Raw genomic sequence first — 17753 nt, forward strand, 5'->3', positions numbered from 1 at the left:
CCAAGTCGCTGATTGGTCGTGGCTGTTTTGCCGCGAAAAATCAGCGACGGGCACAGTCCGGCTGCAAATTAGCCGCTCCATCCTCCCCGCAGTCAGTGCCCGCTCCATACTCCCCTCCAGTCAGCGCTCACACAGGGTTAATGACAGCGTTAGCGGACCACGTTATGCCACGGTGTAACGCACTCCGTTAACGCTGTTATTAACCCTGTGTGACCAACTTTTTACTATTGATGCTGCCTGTGCAGCATCAATAGTAAAAAAGATCTAATGTTAAAAATAATAATAATAAAAAAAAAATAGTTATATACTCACCATCTGTCGCCCCCTCGGATCCAGAACAGGCCTTTCCCGCTCCTCGCGACACTCAGGTGACCGCTTCATGCATTGCGATCTCGCGTGGTGATGACGTAGCGGTCTCGAGAGACGGCAATGCACTCTTGGGACCGGAGTGCGCAAGGAGCATCGGTAAACGCTTCGCCTGGATCCGGGGGCCAACGGAAGGAGAGTACAGTTAGGTCCATATATATTTGGACAGAGACAACATTTTTCTAATTTTGGTTATAGACATTACCACAATGAATTTTAAACAAAACAATTCAGATGCAGTTGAAGTACTTTTGGTCCCTTTAAAAACAGGGTGGCACATGTTAAGGAGCTGAAATTCCTAAACCCATCATCCAATTTTAATGTGGATACCCTCAAATGAAAGCTGAAAGTCTGAACTTCAACTGCATCTGAATTGTTTTGTTTAAAATTCATTAATGAATAATGTATATAACCAAAATTAGAGAAATGTTGTCTCTGTCCAAATATATATGGACCTAACTGTATATAACTATTTTTTATTTTAATTCTTTTTTTTTTTTTTAACAGGGATATGATGCCCACATTGCTATATATTACGTGGGCTGCGCAATATACTTCGTGGCTTTGTTATACACTATATGGGCTGTGTTATACACTACGTGGGCTGTGTTATACACTACGTGCATGGGCTGTTATATACTACGTGAGCTGTGTAATATGCTTCGTGGGCTGTACTAAACTACTTGGCTGTGTTATATGCTCTGTGGGCTGTGCTATATACTCCGTGGGCTGTTATATACTACGTGGCTGTGCTATATACTCTGTGGGCTGTGCTATATACTACGTGGCTGTGCTATGTACTATGTGGCTGTGCTATGTACTACGTGGGCTGTTATATACTACGTGGCTGTGCTATATACTACGTGGCCAGCCGCAAACAATCAGCGACAGGCGCAGTCCGGCCGCGAATTGGCCCGGGATTTGAACCACGCTTCGCTAATTGGTCGCGGTTGGCAGAATCCTGTGTATTCAATGCATTATTCTAAAATCTTCATAAATAAACTACATACATATTCTAGAATACCCGATGCGTTAGAATCGGGCTACCATCTAGTCTAAGATATATACCAAATGGGAGAGAGGACTAAAGTGCTGCCAGAAACCCTGTCAAAGACTAAAGTTCTATTGGAACAAATTAATTGCCATCTACCAAAGAAATGCCTTTATGCATGAGATGATCGATTAATCCCAATTCCAAAATTAGTTGGTTTAACCCCTTAATCCCATATGACGTACTATCCCGTCGAGGTGACCTGGAACTTAATTCCCAGGGACGGGATAGTACGTCATAGACGATAGGCCACGCTCACAGGGGGAGTGCAGCCGATCGCCGCCGGGTGTCAGCTGATTATTACAGCTTACATCCTGGCACATTAACCCCCGGAACACTGCGATCAAACATGATCGCAGCGTTCCAGCAGTATAGGGAAGCATTGCGCAGGGAGGGGGCTCCCTGCATGCTTCCCTGAGACCCTCGGAACAACGCGATGTGATCGCATTGTTCAGAGGGTCTCCTACGTCCTCCTCCCTGCAGGCCCCGGATCGAAAATGGCCACGAGGCTCCTTCTGGGTCCTGCAGGGAGGTGGCTTGCAAGCGCATGCGAGAAGGCGCCAGTAAGCCTCCCTACAGTGCCTGTCAGATCGCTGATCTGACACAGTGCATTGCAAAGTGTCAGATCAGCGATCTGACACCATACTGTGATGTCCCCCCCCCGAGGCAATGTTATGAAGTAAAAAAAAAGAATATTTACATGTGTGTAAAAAAAAAAAAAAAATCCTAAAGAAAAAAATAAATATTGTTCCAATAAGTACATTTCTTTATCTAAATAAAAAAACAAAAGTACACATATTTAGTATCTCCATGTCCGTAACGACCCAACCTATCAAACTGTCAAACTAGTTAACCCAAGCAGTGAACATCGTAAAAAAAAAAAAGAGGCAAAAAGCAACGCTTTATCATACCGCCAAACAAAAAGTGGAATTACACGTGATCAAAAAGACGGATATAAATAACCATGATACCGCTGAAAACTTCATCTTGTCCCTCAAAAAACAAGCCACCATACAGCATCATCAGCAAAAAAATAAAAAAGTTATAGTCCTCAGAATAAAGCGATACAAAAATAATAATTTTTTATGTAAAAGTTTTTATTTTTTATAGTATAAAAGCGCCAAAACATAAAAAAAATGATATAAATGAGGTATCGCTGTAAATGTACTGACCCGAGCAATAAAACTGCTTTATCAATTTTACCAAATGTGGAACGGTATAAACGCCCCCCCCACAAGAAATTCATGAATGGCTGGTTTTTCGTCATTCTGCCTCACAAAAATCGGAATAAAAAGCGATCAAAAAATGTCACGTGCCTGAAAATGGTGCCAATAAAAACGTCAACTCATCCCGCAAAAAACAAGACCTCACATGACTCTGTGGACCAAAATATGGAAAAATTATAGCTCTCAAAATGTGGAGACGCAAAAACTATTTTTTGCAATAAAAAGCGTCTTTTAGTGTGTGACGGCTGCCAATCATAAAAATCCGCTAAAAAACCCGCTAAAAAAGTACCGTAAATCAAATCCCCGTTCATCGCCCCTTTAGTTAGGGAAAAATAATAAAATTAAAAAAATGTATTTCTTTCCATTTTCCCGCTAGGGTTGGGGCTACAGTTAGGGTTGGGGATACGGTTAGGGTTGGGGATAAAGTTAGGGTTGGGGCTAAAGTGAGGGTTAGAGTTGGGGCTACAGGGTTTGGATTACATTTATGGTTGGGATTAGAGTTAGGGGTGTGGTTAGGGTTATGGTTGGAGTTAGGGGTGTGGTTAGGGTTAGGGGTGTGTTGGGGTTAGGGGCATGTTCGTGTTAGGGGTGTGGTTAGGGTTATGGTTGGGATTAGGGTTAGGGGTGTGTTTTGGTTAGAGTTTCAGTTATAATTGGGGGGTTTCCACTGTTTAGACACATCAGGGGCTCACCAAACACGACATGGCGTCCTGTTATGACCTGGTGGTTAGGAGCACCAGGAATGACCTGATGGTTAAACTCACAGGACAAGTTCTGGGAAGTGGGAACTTTGCTGACCGCAATCCCTAATCCTATCACACACACTAGAAATAGCCGTGGAGCGTACCTAACAGGCCTAGACGCCTCGGCACAGCCTAAGAATTAGCTAGCCCTAGAGATAGAAAATAAAGCCTACCTTGCATCAGAGAAATTTCCCCAAAGGAAAAGGCAGCCCCCCACAAATATTAACTGTGAGTTAAGATGAAAGTCACAAACACAGAAATGAAACAGGTTTAGCAAAGGGAGGCCAGACTAACTAAATAGACAGAGGATAGGAAAGGTATCTTTGCGGTCAGCACAAAAACTACAAAAGACCACGCAGAGTGTGCAAAAAGACCCCCGCACCGACTCACGGTGCGGAGACGCCACCCTGCATCCCAGAGCTTCTAGCTAGCAAGACAAAATCATGAAAGCAAGCTGGACTAGAAAACCATGAACAGAAAATAACAAACGGGGACTTAGCTTCTTGCAGGAAGAGACAGGTCTCCAGAAAAATCCAAGAGCGAACTGAACCAGCACAGGAACATTGACAGCTGGCAAGGAGTAACGATCTGAGTGGAGTTAAATAGAGCAGCCAACCAAAGGATAAACCACGTCACCTGTGTAAGGAACCTCAGAAGCACCAGGTTCACTCACAGCCACCAGAGGGAGTCCATGGACAGAACTCGCCGAAGTACCATTCACGACCACAGGAGGGAGTTCAACAACAGAATTCACAACAGCGTCCGATCTCAATTCCAGCGATTTCTGCGTTGAAAAAGTAAAACAGTGCTCCTTCCCTTCCGAGCTCTGACGTGTGCCCAAACAGGGGTTTACCCCAACATATGGGGTATCGGGGTACTCAGGACAAATTGGACAACAACTTTTGGGGTCCACTTTCTCCTGTTACCCTTGGGAAAATACAAAACTGGGGGCTAAAAAATAATTTTGGTGGAAAAAAAAAATAATTTTAATTTTCACAGCTCTGCGTTATAAACTGTAGTGAAACACTTGGAGGTTCAAAGTGCTCACCACACATCTAGATAAATTCCTTAGGGTGTCTACTTTCAAAAATGGTGTCACTTGTGGGGGGTTTCAATGTTTAGGCACATCAGGGGCTCTTCAAATGCAACATGGCATCCCATCTCAATTCCAGTCAATTTTGCATTGAAAAGTCAAACGGCGCTCCTTCCCTTCCGAGCTTTGCCATGCGCCCAAACAGTGGTTTTCCCCCACATATGGGGTATCAGCGTACTCAGGACAAATTGTACAACAACTTTTGGGGTCCAATTTCTCCTGTTACCCTTGGTAAAATAAAACAAATTGGAGCTGAATTAATTTTTTTTGTGATAAAAAGTTAAATGTTCATTTTTTTTAAATATTCCAAAAATTACTGTGAAACACCTGAAGGATTAATAAACTTCTTGAATGTGGTTTTGAGCACCTTGAGAGGTGCAGTTTTTAGAATGGTGTCACACTTGGGTATTTTCTGTCATATAGACCCCTCAAAGTGACTTCAAATGTGATGTGGTCCCTAAAAAAAAATGGTGTTGTAAAAATTAGAAATTGCTGATCAAATTTTAACCCTTATTTGGGTTCCAAAATTGTGCTGATATAAAGTAGACATGTGGGAAATGTTACTTAAGTATTTTGTGTGGCATATCTCTGTGATTTAAGGGCATAAAAATTCAAAGTTGGAAAATTGTGAAAATTTTCGCAACATTTCAGTTTTTTTTCACAAATAAACGCAGGTAATATCAAAGAAATTTTACCACTATCATGAAGTACAATATGTCACGAGAAAACATTGTCAGAATCATCAGGAACCGTTGAAGCGTTCCAGAGTTATAAACCTCAGAAATGGACAGTGGTCAGAATTGTAAAAATTGGCCCGTCATTAACGTTCAAACCACCCTTGGGGGTTAAGGGGTTAACCAATTTTTTTGTCTAGCGTATGGCCAAGCTTTATCCCCTGCAGAATGCCCACAATTTCAAGTGAACAAGGTCGGCACCGGTGTCGTTGGTTCAAAATTCCACCTTAATTTCAATAATATTATACTGTACAGCACTTCAGTTAGTAATATTGATTGTGAATATTTTTATGGCTTGTTCAAGTCCAGGACTATTTTTTTTTTTTTTACTTAGAGCCTAAAAACTAACAAGCAGGTAGTTGCCAACTACCTGCCTGTTGTGTTCTATGTTACGGACTGCTCCAGCCGGGGTTTTAGTGGCTGCCACTGACGACACGTCGACAAAGCAGCGGCTTCTTTTCCGCTCTGTTGACGGGGTGCAACAGCTGACGTCATACTGACTGACAGCGGGCCTCAGCTGCCTAACTGCAGGGAGACGGCTATCCATCAATATTACGTCTGCAGTCAAGCCCCGTGGACAGAGCAGCCTGGAAGTAGAAGGCTCTGTTCTGATATGTGAGAAAGTAGTGCTCACAGAGATAGACATTTTCCAGGACTTCCAGTCAGTTATACCATGGAAGAACACTAAGCTTCTCCCAGTCTGTAATAGGTAACTTATACCTGATGAACCTATCTAAGACCCCGACCGATCAGGCATTATTAGTTCCGGTGTGAGTTAGATGTAAACATTGAACAGAGTTGCACTGTGCAGCTCTATCAGCCACTGCCAGGTGCTACAGATCAGCTCAGATGTTCTGCAGCACTTGGCAGTAGCTCCTACACATTGAACGGAGCTGCTAGCAGTGGGGGGTAGAAAAGGCTAGAGCTACATTGTGAATTTAGTCACATAGCATATCAAAGGGGGCGGCACGGTGGCGCAGTGGTTAGCACAGCAGCCTTGCAGCGCTGGAGTCCTGGGTTCGAACCCCACCAAGGACAACATCTTCAAAGAGTTTTGTATGTTCTCTCCGTGTTTGCATGGGTTTCCTCCGGGTGCTCCGGTTTCCTCCCACATTCCAAAGACATACTGATAGGGAATTTAGATTGTGAGCCCCATCGGGGACAGTGATAATAATGTGTGCAAAAATGTAAAGCGCTGCGGAATATGTTAGCGCTATATAAAAATAAAGATTATTATTATTATTATAGCATGAAGATGGCAGTGTTCTGCAATGACATTACACCTAATGATTGTCATATCGAGGCTTTATGCGGGTGCAAACAATCAAAACCAGCTGAATTTTCTATCACAAATGGCACACGACATCATAGACCCCAATGCAAGTGCAATTGCAACCAATCTGAGATTGCATCATTTTTTTAAAGGGAATCTATCAGCAGGTTTTGCCATGTAATCAGACTGCAGCAAGAAGCAGAGACAAAAAGCCCGATTCCAGTTATGTATCACTTACGGTAGTTTATTAAGAGCAGTAGTTATGCTAGAGTCACAGTTTTTTCTGCTGCAGATTTAGCAGAGCTCAGATGCCGAGCTCTGTATAAAGCCACTCACTTCATTGAATAGCAGCTTTCTGCCACTACACGTTGAAAACAGAAAGCTGCTAATCCATGTTAAGGGTGTGGTTGGACTAGAAGGCACGAGTGTTACTGATTGCATTGAAAAAGCAACACACAGCCTGGTAAGTGACACATTGTGGTTCTCTCCCATTACATAGCAAAAACCTGCTGACAGATTCCGTTTAAACAGCCTATGTAGTTGCTTCACCAAGAACACTGTGTAGTCCTAATTGTTCTTCTTCATTCACTTTATTTTGTGAAATTCGCCTTCCAGAAAAAACAATGCATTGACATGTCCATATTTGAAGGCCTGAGCCCACAACTCCCAGCCCAACCAAAGGGCTCCTTACATATAAGAGGCTTGGAATTGCGCCCCAAATGCCGACTGTAAAATATGAACATGTGAAGGCACCTCACACTAATTTCTGGACAATCTAATTGGGGAACGTGGGCATTTTGCTGTTTCTACAGTTGTCCCCATGGCTCTTCATTTTCTCCTGGTAGCTACATGTTCTTAGATAGTCTCCTAGAAAAGAATTCCAATTACTGCTAACCAGAAAATACTGTGAACAATACGCCTGCAAATCGATATTGGAAGCTGAGATATTGCATAACAGCATGCAACACTACTTATACTTTGGGCAAAAAGTGGTTCATTGATAAAAAAAAGATTATCAAAAAACAGATTTTAAATTGTTATGCCCCCCCACAAAACCAAGTTATCTCCTCTCCATTCATGGTCCATCAGACTGCCAGAAATAGCTGAATTATGTACTCGTCGTCAGCAATAAATGGAGACGAGGCTGGACGTGGAAACCCCTGCTACATTCAGGACAGGGCTGTGGAGCCCCATTCCTGAGATTGATGAGGGTCCCAGTGATCAGCAAGTTTTCTTCTGTCCTAAAGAGAAAGGATAACGCCTTCTTTATTGGATAACTCTTTAATTGAAAAACATATTGTCATTCTGTTGTCTACTCAAAATAGTGAAATCTACATTTAATATAAATATCCGAACCTCCAGCTGTGGCCGCTTCCTCTGCGACAATCAGACATACATACTGTACATATATAAATTATTTTTTTCCACCTTTTTTCAATCCATGAACCCCAAATGAGCATTGATTGTAAGATAGAAAAAAAGAAGAGAATGCATGACATGTACTACTAGTCACATACAAACACATAGTATAACTATAATTCAGGGGTAACATATGATCTACAGTAAGATGTTCTGATGCAGATAAAAGGAATCGGAAAATAAATATCTTCATATACATTTGCGGTAATTCATTATGAGAGCAGTCTCTTAAATCGGGTCCACAATTTCTGGAATCCAAGGGGCATCTAGAGATCCAAATGTCCTTTTTTCTGCCAGTTTGACGATGCCAACGTTTCATTGCTGTAATCCCAGTGTATGATCTGTTCTGTTCATGATAAGACTGCAATTATTTATGTATTAAGAAAAAAATCCATTTCCTACAATCTCCATACCCCTGAACCGTAATATTACCATGAATGTAAATAGCGTCCAGTATTGGGGATGATTTGCATCCACCCGACAGTGGATTAGTTCTGTAATCTCATGAAGGTATGTAAATGGCTAAGTAATGCAAAGATTCGGTTTTAAAAGGCATTGAAATTGGGTTTTGCGGGTTGCTATACTATTAAGCGTTATCCAAAATATTATATTGATGGCTTATCCATAGGGTGCAGTCAAAATGCCATATAAATGGGACCAATGCACGGACTGGCCGGCGGCTCTCACAGCCTGAGCATGACAGCTGCATAGAAATATATGAAGCTGTGACACTTGGGAGGACCGCCGGCCAGTCCACGTATTGTGGTCCGATCTCGGTCTGATTTATACGGCAGTCAGGTAGAGCCATAACCATATGGACGTAACTGCCGATCACCTGGATGGTGTATCCTAAGGATTTGCCATCAATGTAATATGTAAAAATACTCTGACAAATCAACAGAATTTTTTGGTAGCAACATTGACATCAGGATTAAAATATTAATTCCCTGTTAAGGGAGTATTGTCAAGTTTGGATATTATCCCCCTATCCATAGAGTAAGAGACAACTTTCCAATCGCTGGAGGTCTGACTGCTGGGGCCCCCCACCAATCCCAAGAACCGGAGCTCTGAAGAACCTTGTGTGAATGGAGCTGTGAATGGGACTGGTGGAGATAGCTGAGCGCTGTGCATGGCTGGTCTGCCACACTCCAATAAGAATTGAGCGGCAGTGCACATAATAAACTACCACTTTATTCACACGAGGCTCTTCAGAGACCTGCTTCTCGGGACCAGTGGGGTTGGACCGCAGAGATTGGGTAATTATTAATGATGAGCGAATATACTCGTTACTCGAGATTTCGCGAGCACGCTCGGGAGACCTCCGAGTATTTTTTACTGCTCGGAGATTTAGTTTTCCTCACCTCAGCTGAATGATTTACATTAACAAATAAATGCAGAAATGCTGAAGAAAATCTCTAACATCATATCATATCACTGCTCCCGTTTGCTTCAAAACTCCTTGAGCAGCATGTCCATGCTCAACTTTCCTCCTACCTCTCATCTAACTCTCTCCTTGACAACCTCCAATCTGGCTTCCGCCCCCACCACTCCACCGAAACTGATCTGACTAAAATTACTAATGACTTACTCACAGTCAAAGCTAACAGACAGTTCTCCATCCTCCTCCTTCTCGACCTGTCCTCTGCATTCGACACAGTTGACCACTGCCTACTGCTACATTCTGTATGTAACCCCTTCTCATGTACAGCACCATGGAATTAATGGTGCTATATAAATATATAATAATAATATTAACATCAAAAACTCACCAAATATTCGTAGTGGGAACATAGTCTAAAATTATTTACACACGAAGTCTTTTTGCTGAGTTTTCATTGAAGAAACTCCAATTTTTTTTTGAGGACGGAATCTGCCTGATGTCGTATGCAGGAATCCAGTTTCCACTCTCAAAAGACAGCAAAAATACTTAATGTGAACACTCCCTAATGAATTTTTAAGTTGATTTTAATATGGATATTGGAATAGAATCTGCTCCAAAGTCCATGTTACAAACCTGTGTCAACATACTCCCAAGGGTTTTTGATCTGGATTTTCATGTGGATTTGGGAGTGAATTCTGCTCCAAAATCCACATCAAAAACCCTAAAACATGTTTAGCTTCCTATTCATTTTAATGAGAAAACATAACTATAGTGCACAAGCTGTCATTTTTTTCCCACAAAGAAGCAGCATCTCAATTTTTTAGGCATTTCTACTTGAATAAACGATCTAAATTTTACCACTGAATCAATAGAAGGGAGAAAAAAATTCTCTGTGCACAAAATTCCATTAAAAAAAACACTGTAAATGGCTGAATTTTTTTTTTATTGTGGATTTTTTGCAAACAGAAAGATTCATTTTTACAGATCTATGTGAAAATACCATTACACTTAATACTTTTTTTTACATTTTATTGAGGGTTTTGGAGCAATTTCTGCTCCAAAATCCATATAGGAAAACAGATTCCAATGGTGGATTTACTTTCAAAGGGAAACCATGTCTGTAAGAAAATCCAATTAGGATTTTGAAACAGATCCGCCTTCAAAAACGACGTGTTAACATACCCTAAAACATGTGATTTGTTTTTATACAATGTGCAAATCTGTATAAGTAAAGACCAACAGCAAAAAAAGTGACATTATATAGAATCTGAATATAAATACTCAATAGTATGTCATATAGTCACTTAAAAATAGGACTTGTGAAAGGCCAATCATCGAACGAGCAAAACCCAAAGAGGACAAAAGATGGTCAAGAAGGCCAAAGATATAGTATAAAAATCTATAACTTTATTAAATGCAGTCATGTTTATATAAAAACCAAATAGAAAAGAGTGGGTGAGACCACAATGCACAAAAACAACAAAAAGCGGGATGGGTGAAACCGCGGCTGATAATCGCATATACAAAATAGACAGATAGCACAATACATTATATAGGTATGTAAAGTCAGTAGCTCCGTTACTCCCTGTGCATGACAGATGTGAGGACCTATATTGGTCAATAATAGTAACTGTGATACAGACATGGGCAGAGTAGTAATGACATATTGCAATACACCTTAATCGAAAAGGGGCCCAAACGTCCGCACCAGTAAAACAGGAGAGCGGGAGAGAGCCAGCGGTCACCACACCACGAAGGCTCCGCCGAAACGTGCGTCGGGGCGATGTGGTGTCCGCTGGCTCTCTCCCGCTCTCCTGTTTTACTGGTGCGGACGTTTGGGCCCCTTTTCGATTAAGGTATATTGCAATATGTCATTACTACTCTGCCCATGTCTGTATCACAGTTACTATTATTGACCAATATAGGTCCTCACATCTGTCATGCACAGGGAGTAACGGAGCTACTGACTTTACATACCTATATAATGTATTGTGCTATCTGTCTATTTTGTATATGCGATTATCAGCCGCGGTTTCACCCATCCCGCTTTTTGTTGTTTTTGTGCATTGTGGTCTCACCCACTCTTTTCTATTTGGTTTTTATATAAACATGACTGCATTTAATAAAGTTATAGATTTTTATACTATATCTTTGGCCTTCTTGATCATCTTTTGTCCTCTTTGGGTTTTGCAATGTGCAAATCTACAGGTACCAGACGGTGCCCGTCCCCAGCAGTCAGGTCGCCTATGTTCACTTAAAACGGACTTGTCAAAGGGAATTGTCAGCGGGGAAGATTCCTACTGGATTACGTCAGCTGTCCGATACCCCATTAAAGATTATCTGAATTCATTCATCTTCCAAAGTGCCACTCATGACTCGTGAAAACGGAACTTATATTTGGCTTCTAGGGGAAACTACTCTTAAACATTCTGCAGGACGGCGCCATAGTGTGTCAAGTGACCTCTTCTAACTCATGGCGTCGGCATTCTAAAGAGTCAGGTGGGCAGTTCTCACTTTCTTGATAGCACTATATTTGTAAAAGCATATCCAGCATCTAAGCATTGATAGGGCTTCGTAAAAACACGTACACTAATCGGACTGTGCTGGGTGCAATCGGAGATTGGATAAGAAAGTCTGTTATGTTTTAGAAGAGGTCGACTGAATGTGGGAGAACTGGAGTATAGGGAGAAGGAGCCGGAAAGCATCCTTGATGTAAGTTCTGCTGTTATTTCCCTGTGGAATAAAAAATAATCATTAATGATATGGTATCTTTTTCATGACGGCAACATTTACAATCTGCTTTGTCTCCTAAAACAAACATCTACAGTGTTCCAAAAACGCATACATAAATCTACAGTCTAATTACAATTTTTGGTGTGCCCAGCTGGAGTATGTGTGCAGAAACAATAAGGAGGGGAGTATAAGGGCTCGCTCCCACTTGCAAATTAAATTAATTAATACCAATTTAATCCTATGCTTGCATTCTCAAAGGCGTTTTTTTTCCTGCTCCAATCAGAGTTGAATGGAAAAAAAATGCAACATGCTGTGATTGCATGCGAAATTCGGATCGCACGCACCCATATAAGTCTATGGATGCACGTGAAACAATGCACTGCACTCGGATATCACCGGCAGCAGAGGAGATGGAGAAATTAATTTCTCCGTCTCCCCTGCACCTGTGCTGTGATTCTCTGATGTTAGAGGATGGAAGCACAGAGCATTGACACTCGGCTCCCGCGGTGCAGTGCAGGCGCTATCGCATCGGATGTGATACGCTAATGTGACTCTGGCCTACGTGTTATTATTTTACAAGGTAGCAGCGTGAGGATTAAGAAGGGGGTTGTCTGAGTAGTGTACATTAGGGAGAGGACAGGGAGAAAACCAACAGAACTTTAAGGCTAACTTAACATGAACAAATTAAAAAAAAAAAAAAAAAAAATCACCCATATTTAATCCAGAGAAGAAAACTGACAATTTGTCATCCATATTTTCATACGTGTGATATCTGCATGTCATCTGCAAGGCTACTTTCACACATCAGGTTTTTGCAGCCAGGCTCAATCCGGCTAAATTTCAAAAAACCGGATCCAGCGAATGTTGCCGCCGGATCCGTTTTTTTCCCATAGACTTGTATTAGTGCCGGATGACATTGCGTTTCGTCTGGTTTTCAGCTTCCGGCTGTTTGCTAGAATGGAAGCCTATGGGAACCGGAAGGTGCCAGATCCGGAAAATGACGGATTCCAACGCCGGATTCCTTTTTTTTTTAAACTGGGCATGCTCCAAATGATCTGGATATGCTAGTCGGATCCATCGAAAAAACAGATCCGTCGCATCAATTTTTCACAATCTGCTCGGGATCCGTTTTCTCCAACATTCCAACATGCTGCAATTTTTTTCCCACGGATATTTGGTGAACAGCCCAACTACTGGCCAGCATTGTGTCCGTGTGAGGCCAGTTTTTAAACACGGGCACCACTCAGGGTATTATTCACACAACCGTTTTTTTTTCTGTGTAAGGGAAATGTGTAACTTGTCCAGGCTCGTGTACATTACAGTGACTTTCACTTGTATCTTCAGATCTGAGTGCTCATATTACACAGTGTGGAGATGAACAGTTGGTGATACCAAGTGGCTAAGTGAGTGCTCCAGAGATTTATTATCTGCTGTAGGCACTTAAAGGGAACATTACGGGAGGTTTTTAGACCCCAAAGTATTATCATCACAAGTAAAGTACCTGAAATGAAGATTACTTCCATACTTTTTTTTTATTACAAATCCATGTCTCCACTATCTTGTAATCAATGAGTGAATTCTTATGGATTGACAGATCACTCGTCTCTGTGACCTTTTTCCCACAGCAGACATCTCCTGCAGGTGGCGCCATTCTAAGGGCAGTGCATGTGCAGTAGCATGCTGATGATGTTGGGCATCTCATGCTGGCGCCGTTATTCCCGGGTGCGGTGCATGTGCAGATGGACATTCCAGCCAATTCAGAATATACCGTAGGTGCTAAACATTAGACAGTTAGGGACCCTAATCCCCCATCTTTGTCAGCATGACCAGAATCCTCCACACTACTAATTGGTGGAGACCCCAACTATCTAACAGTAAGCACCTAAATTCTGGAAAGCTGATAAATGCTATATGTGAAAAAAACACCTTTAGATTATTGCCCTGATTCCTCATTTGTGGTTTTCATTATAATAAAGCTAATTACAAACAGTGGTCCGGGTGTAAAGATACATGTTTAGACAGGACATTTTAGGTGCCGGACCACCAATTTAAGTCACTTTTTAATCTGGTCTTTCGTTTTGAGCCAAATTTATAAAAATGGGCATACACTGCTTAATGAGTTTGGTACAAATTCATAGAAATTATCATTATTTTTTAGAATAAAAAGTTACACACTTTTTTTTAATAAGATTTAAAATGTGGCACATTAGTTTTCAAGTGCACAAAAAAAAAATAGATTTTGTACTCCACTAATGAAAGTACTGTGGAGAAAAAATTGTAACTCTTCGAAGTCACAAATGATAAATTAAGATAAAATATCTGTATAACCAAAACGGAGTCCAAAAAGATGAACAAAAAAGAAAAAAAAACAGAGACAAAACCAAGTAAATTAAAGGGGTTGTACACTACACAGACAACTACTTTTTTAAATGAAGTCTCCCTTGTATAATAAAAACACCATATGCTCACACCTCCAGCACTGGTGACGTCTGCGCCAGTTCTCCCAGAGAACATTGTTATGCCACGTGAGCCCAGCAGCCAAATAAGTGGCAGCTATTCGGCTGCACCCTCATTTCTTCCGCTTTTTTCTGAGGTTCACCCCTTCAGATGAACCTCAGACAAGAGGAAGTAGTAATAAACTGATTAGCTGCAGTGCTCACATGGCATAACAATGTCACGCCAGCCCCGGAGCTCTTATCACCGCAGCAGCACCAGTGCTGGAGGTGAGTGAGTATATAATAATATAATAATAATTTTTATTTATATAGCGCCAACATATTCCGCAGCGCTTTACAAATTATAGAGGGGACTTGTACATACAATAGACATTACAGCATAACAGAAATACAGTTCAAAACAGATACCAAGAGGAGTGAGGGCCCTGCTCGTAAGCTTACAAACTATGAGGAAAAGGGGAGACACGAGAGGTGGATGGTAACAATTGCTATAGTTATTCGGACCAGCCATAGTGTAAGGCTTGGGTGTTCATGTAAAGCTGCATGAACCAGTTAATTAATTTTTTTTTTTTTTTTTTTAATATAGGCCACACAGGGATCGTTAGGTTAATGCATTGAGGCGGTAGGCCAGTCTGAACAAATGAGTTTTTAGGGCACGCTTAAAACTGTGGGGATTGGGGATTAATCGTATTATCCTAGGTAGTGCATTCCAAAGAATCGGCGCAGCACGTGTAAAGTCTTGGAGACGGGAGTGGGAGGTTCTGATTATTGAGGATGCTAACCTGAGGTCATTAGCGGAGCGGAGGGCACGGGTAGGGTGGTAGACTGAGACCAGAGAGGAGATGTAGGGTGGTGCTGAGCCATGGAGTGCTTTGTGGATGAGGGTAGTAGTTTTGTACTGGATTCTTGAGTGGATGGGTAACCAGTGTAATGACTGGCACAAGGTAGAGGCATCGGTGTAACGGTTGGTGAGGAATATGATCCTGGCAGCAGCATTCAGGACAGATTGGAGCGGGGAGAGTTTGGTAAGAGGGAGGCCGATTAGTAGAGAGTTACAATAGTCCAGACGAGAATGAATAAGTGAAACAGTAAGAGTTTTTGCAGAGTCGAAAGTAAGAAAAGGGCGAATTCTAGAAATGTTTTTGAGATGCAGGTAAGAAGAGCGAGCCAGTGATCGGATGTGGGGGGTGAATGAAAGGTCAGAATCAAGGATGACCCCAAGGCAGCGGGCATGTTGCTTTGGAGTAATGGTGGAACCGCAAACGGAGATGGCAATGTCAGGCAAAGGTAGGTTAGTAGAGGGAGAAAACACGAGGAGTTCAGTTTTTGACAGGTTTAGTTTCAGATAGAGGGAGGACATGATGCTAGAGACAGCGGTAAGACAATCACTGGTGTTTTCTAATAAGGCAGGCGTGAGATCAGGAGAAGAAGTGTATAGTTGGGTGTCGTCAGCATAGAGATGGTACTGGAAGCCAAATCTACTGATTGTTTGTCCAATAGGGGCAGTATACAAAGAGAAGAGGAGGGGGCCTAGGACTGATCCTTGAGGAACCCCAACAGTAAGGGGAAGGTGAGAGGAGGAGGAACCAGCGAAACATACAGTGAAGGATCGGTCAGAGAGATAGGAGGAGAACCAGGAGAGAACGGTGTCCTTGAGGCCGATGGAGCGGAGCATAGTGAGGAGGAGCTGATGATCCACAGTATCAAATGCTGCAGAGAGATCCAAGAGAATTAGCATGGAGTAGTGACCATTAGATTTAGCTGTTAGTAGGTCATTAGAGACTTTAGTGAGGGCAGTTTCAGTAGAGTGTAAAGAGCGGAAACCAGATTGAAGAGGGTCGAGAAGAGAGTTATCTGAGAGATAGCGGGTAAGACGGGAGTGGACCAGGCGTTCGAGGAGTTTAGAGATGAAGGGAAGATTAGAGACAGGTCTATAATTAGCGGCACAGTTTTGGTCGAGGGATGGTTTTTTAAGTAATGGATGTATGATGGCATGCTTAAATGAGGAGGGAAAAATACCGGAAGTGAGGGAAAGGTTGAATATTTTTGTTAGGTGAGAGGTGACAGCCGGGGAAAGGGACTGGAGGAAATGTGACGGAATGGGGTCACTGGTGCAAGTGGTCGGGCGAGAAGATGCAAGGAGCCTGCTTACTTCTTCTTCTGTAACTGGTTCAAAGTCAGAGAGTGAACTAGATGCAGTGGGGGAGGGAGGACAGTGCATGGTATGAAGAGATTGGGAGATGATTTCCTGTCGAATATGGTCAATTTTTTCTTTGAAGTAATTGGCCAGATTGTCAGCACGGAGATCCGTGGTTGGGGCCTGCGCTCTTGGGTTGAGTAGGGACTGGAATGTGTCAAAGAGACGTTTAGGGTTATTGGACATGGAGGTGATGAGGGTGTTGAAGTAGGTTTGTTTGGAGAGGTGAAGGGCAGAATTGTATGTCTTTAGCATGAACTTATAATGGATGAAATCTTCGGGTAGATTAGATTTTCTCCACAGACGTTCTGCGCACCTGGAGCACCGCTGCAGGAAACGTGTTTGCAGCGTGTGCCACGGTTGTTGCCGTCTGTGCCGAGTTGTTTTATGTATAGGAGGAGCAGCTTCATCCAGGGCACTTTGCAGGGTTTCATTGTAATGCTTCAGAGCAGAATCAGGACATGGTACCTGATATGGTGTTTTTATTTTACAAGGGGGACTACGTAATTTAAAAAGTAGAAGCACTGCCATCAAAGTTTTTATCCTCTTAATATATACAGGTCCTTCTCAAAAAATTAGCATATAGTGTTACATTTCATTATTTACCATAATGTAATGATTACAATTAAACTTTCATATATTATAGATTCATTATCCACCAACTGAAATTTGTCAGGTCTTTTATTGTTTTAATACTGATGATTTTGGCATACAACTCCTGATAACCCCAAAAACCTGTCTCAATAAATTAGCATATTTCACCCATCCAATCAAATAAAAGTGTTTTTTAATAACAAACAAAAAAACCAACAAATAATAATGTTCAGTTATGCACTCAATACTTGGTCGGGAATCCTTTGGCAGAAATGACTGCTTCAATGCGGCGTGGCATGGAGGCAATCAGCCTGTGACACTGCTGAGATGTTATGGAGGCCCAGGATGCTTCAATAGCGGCCTTAAGCTCATCCAGAGTGTTGGGTCTTGCGTCTCTCAACTTTCTCTTCACAATATCCCACAGATTCTCTATGGGGTTCAGGTCAGGAGAGTTGGCAGGCCAATTGAGCACAGTAATACCATGGTC

At 42.0% G+C, this 17753-nt stretch overlaps 1 protein-coding gene across 4 annotated transcripts in view; it reads right to left on the reverse strand.

Moving 5' to 3' along the window:
* Positions 1 to 11418: 11418 nt before the first annotated feature.
* Positions 11419 to 17753, reverse strand: part of FAM114A1 (family with sequence similarity 114 member A1) — a 136738-nt gene continuing 130403 nt past the window's right edge. For 3 of the 4 annotated variants that reach the window (XM_069744605.1, XM_069744604.1, XM_069744606.1), the window contains one exon: positions 11420 to 12019. In XM_069744605.1, the coding sequence (XP_069600706.1) occupies positions 11924 to 12019 (96 nt within the window). In that variant the 3' untranslated portion in view covers positions 11420 to 11923. Of the gene's footprint in view, positions 12020 to 17753 lie in introns of all 4 variants that reach the window. The other variant, XM_069744607.1, reaches the window with a different exon arrangement.

The sequence above is a fragment of the Ranitomeya imitator genome, chromosome 1 (assembly GCF_032444005.1).
Source record: "Ranitomeya imitator isolate aRanImi1 chromosome 1, aRanImi1.pri, whole genome shotgun sequence".
NCBI classification, from domain to species: Eukaryota; Metazoa; Chordata; class Amphibia; order Anura; family Dendrobatidae; genus Ranitomeya; species Ranitomeya imitator.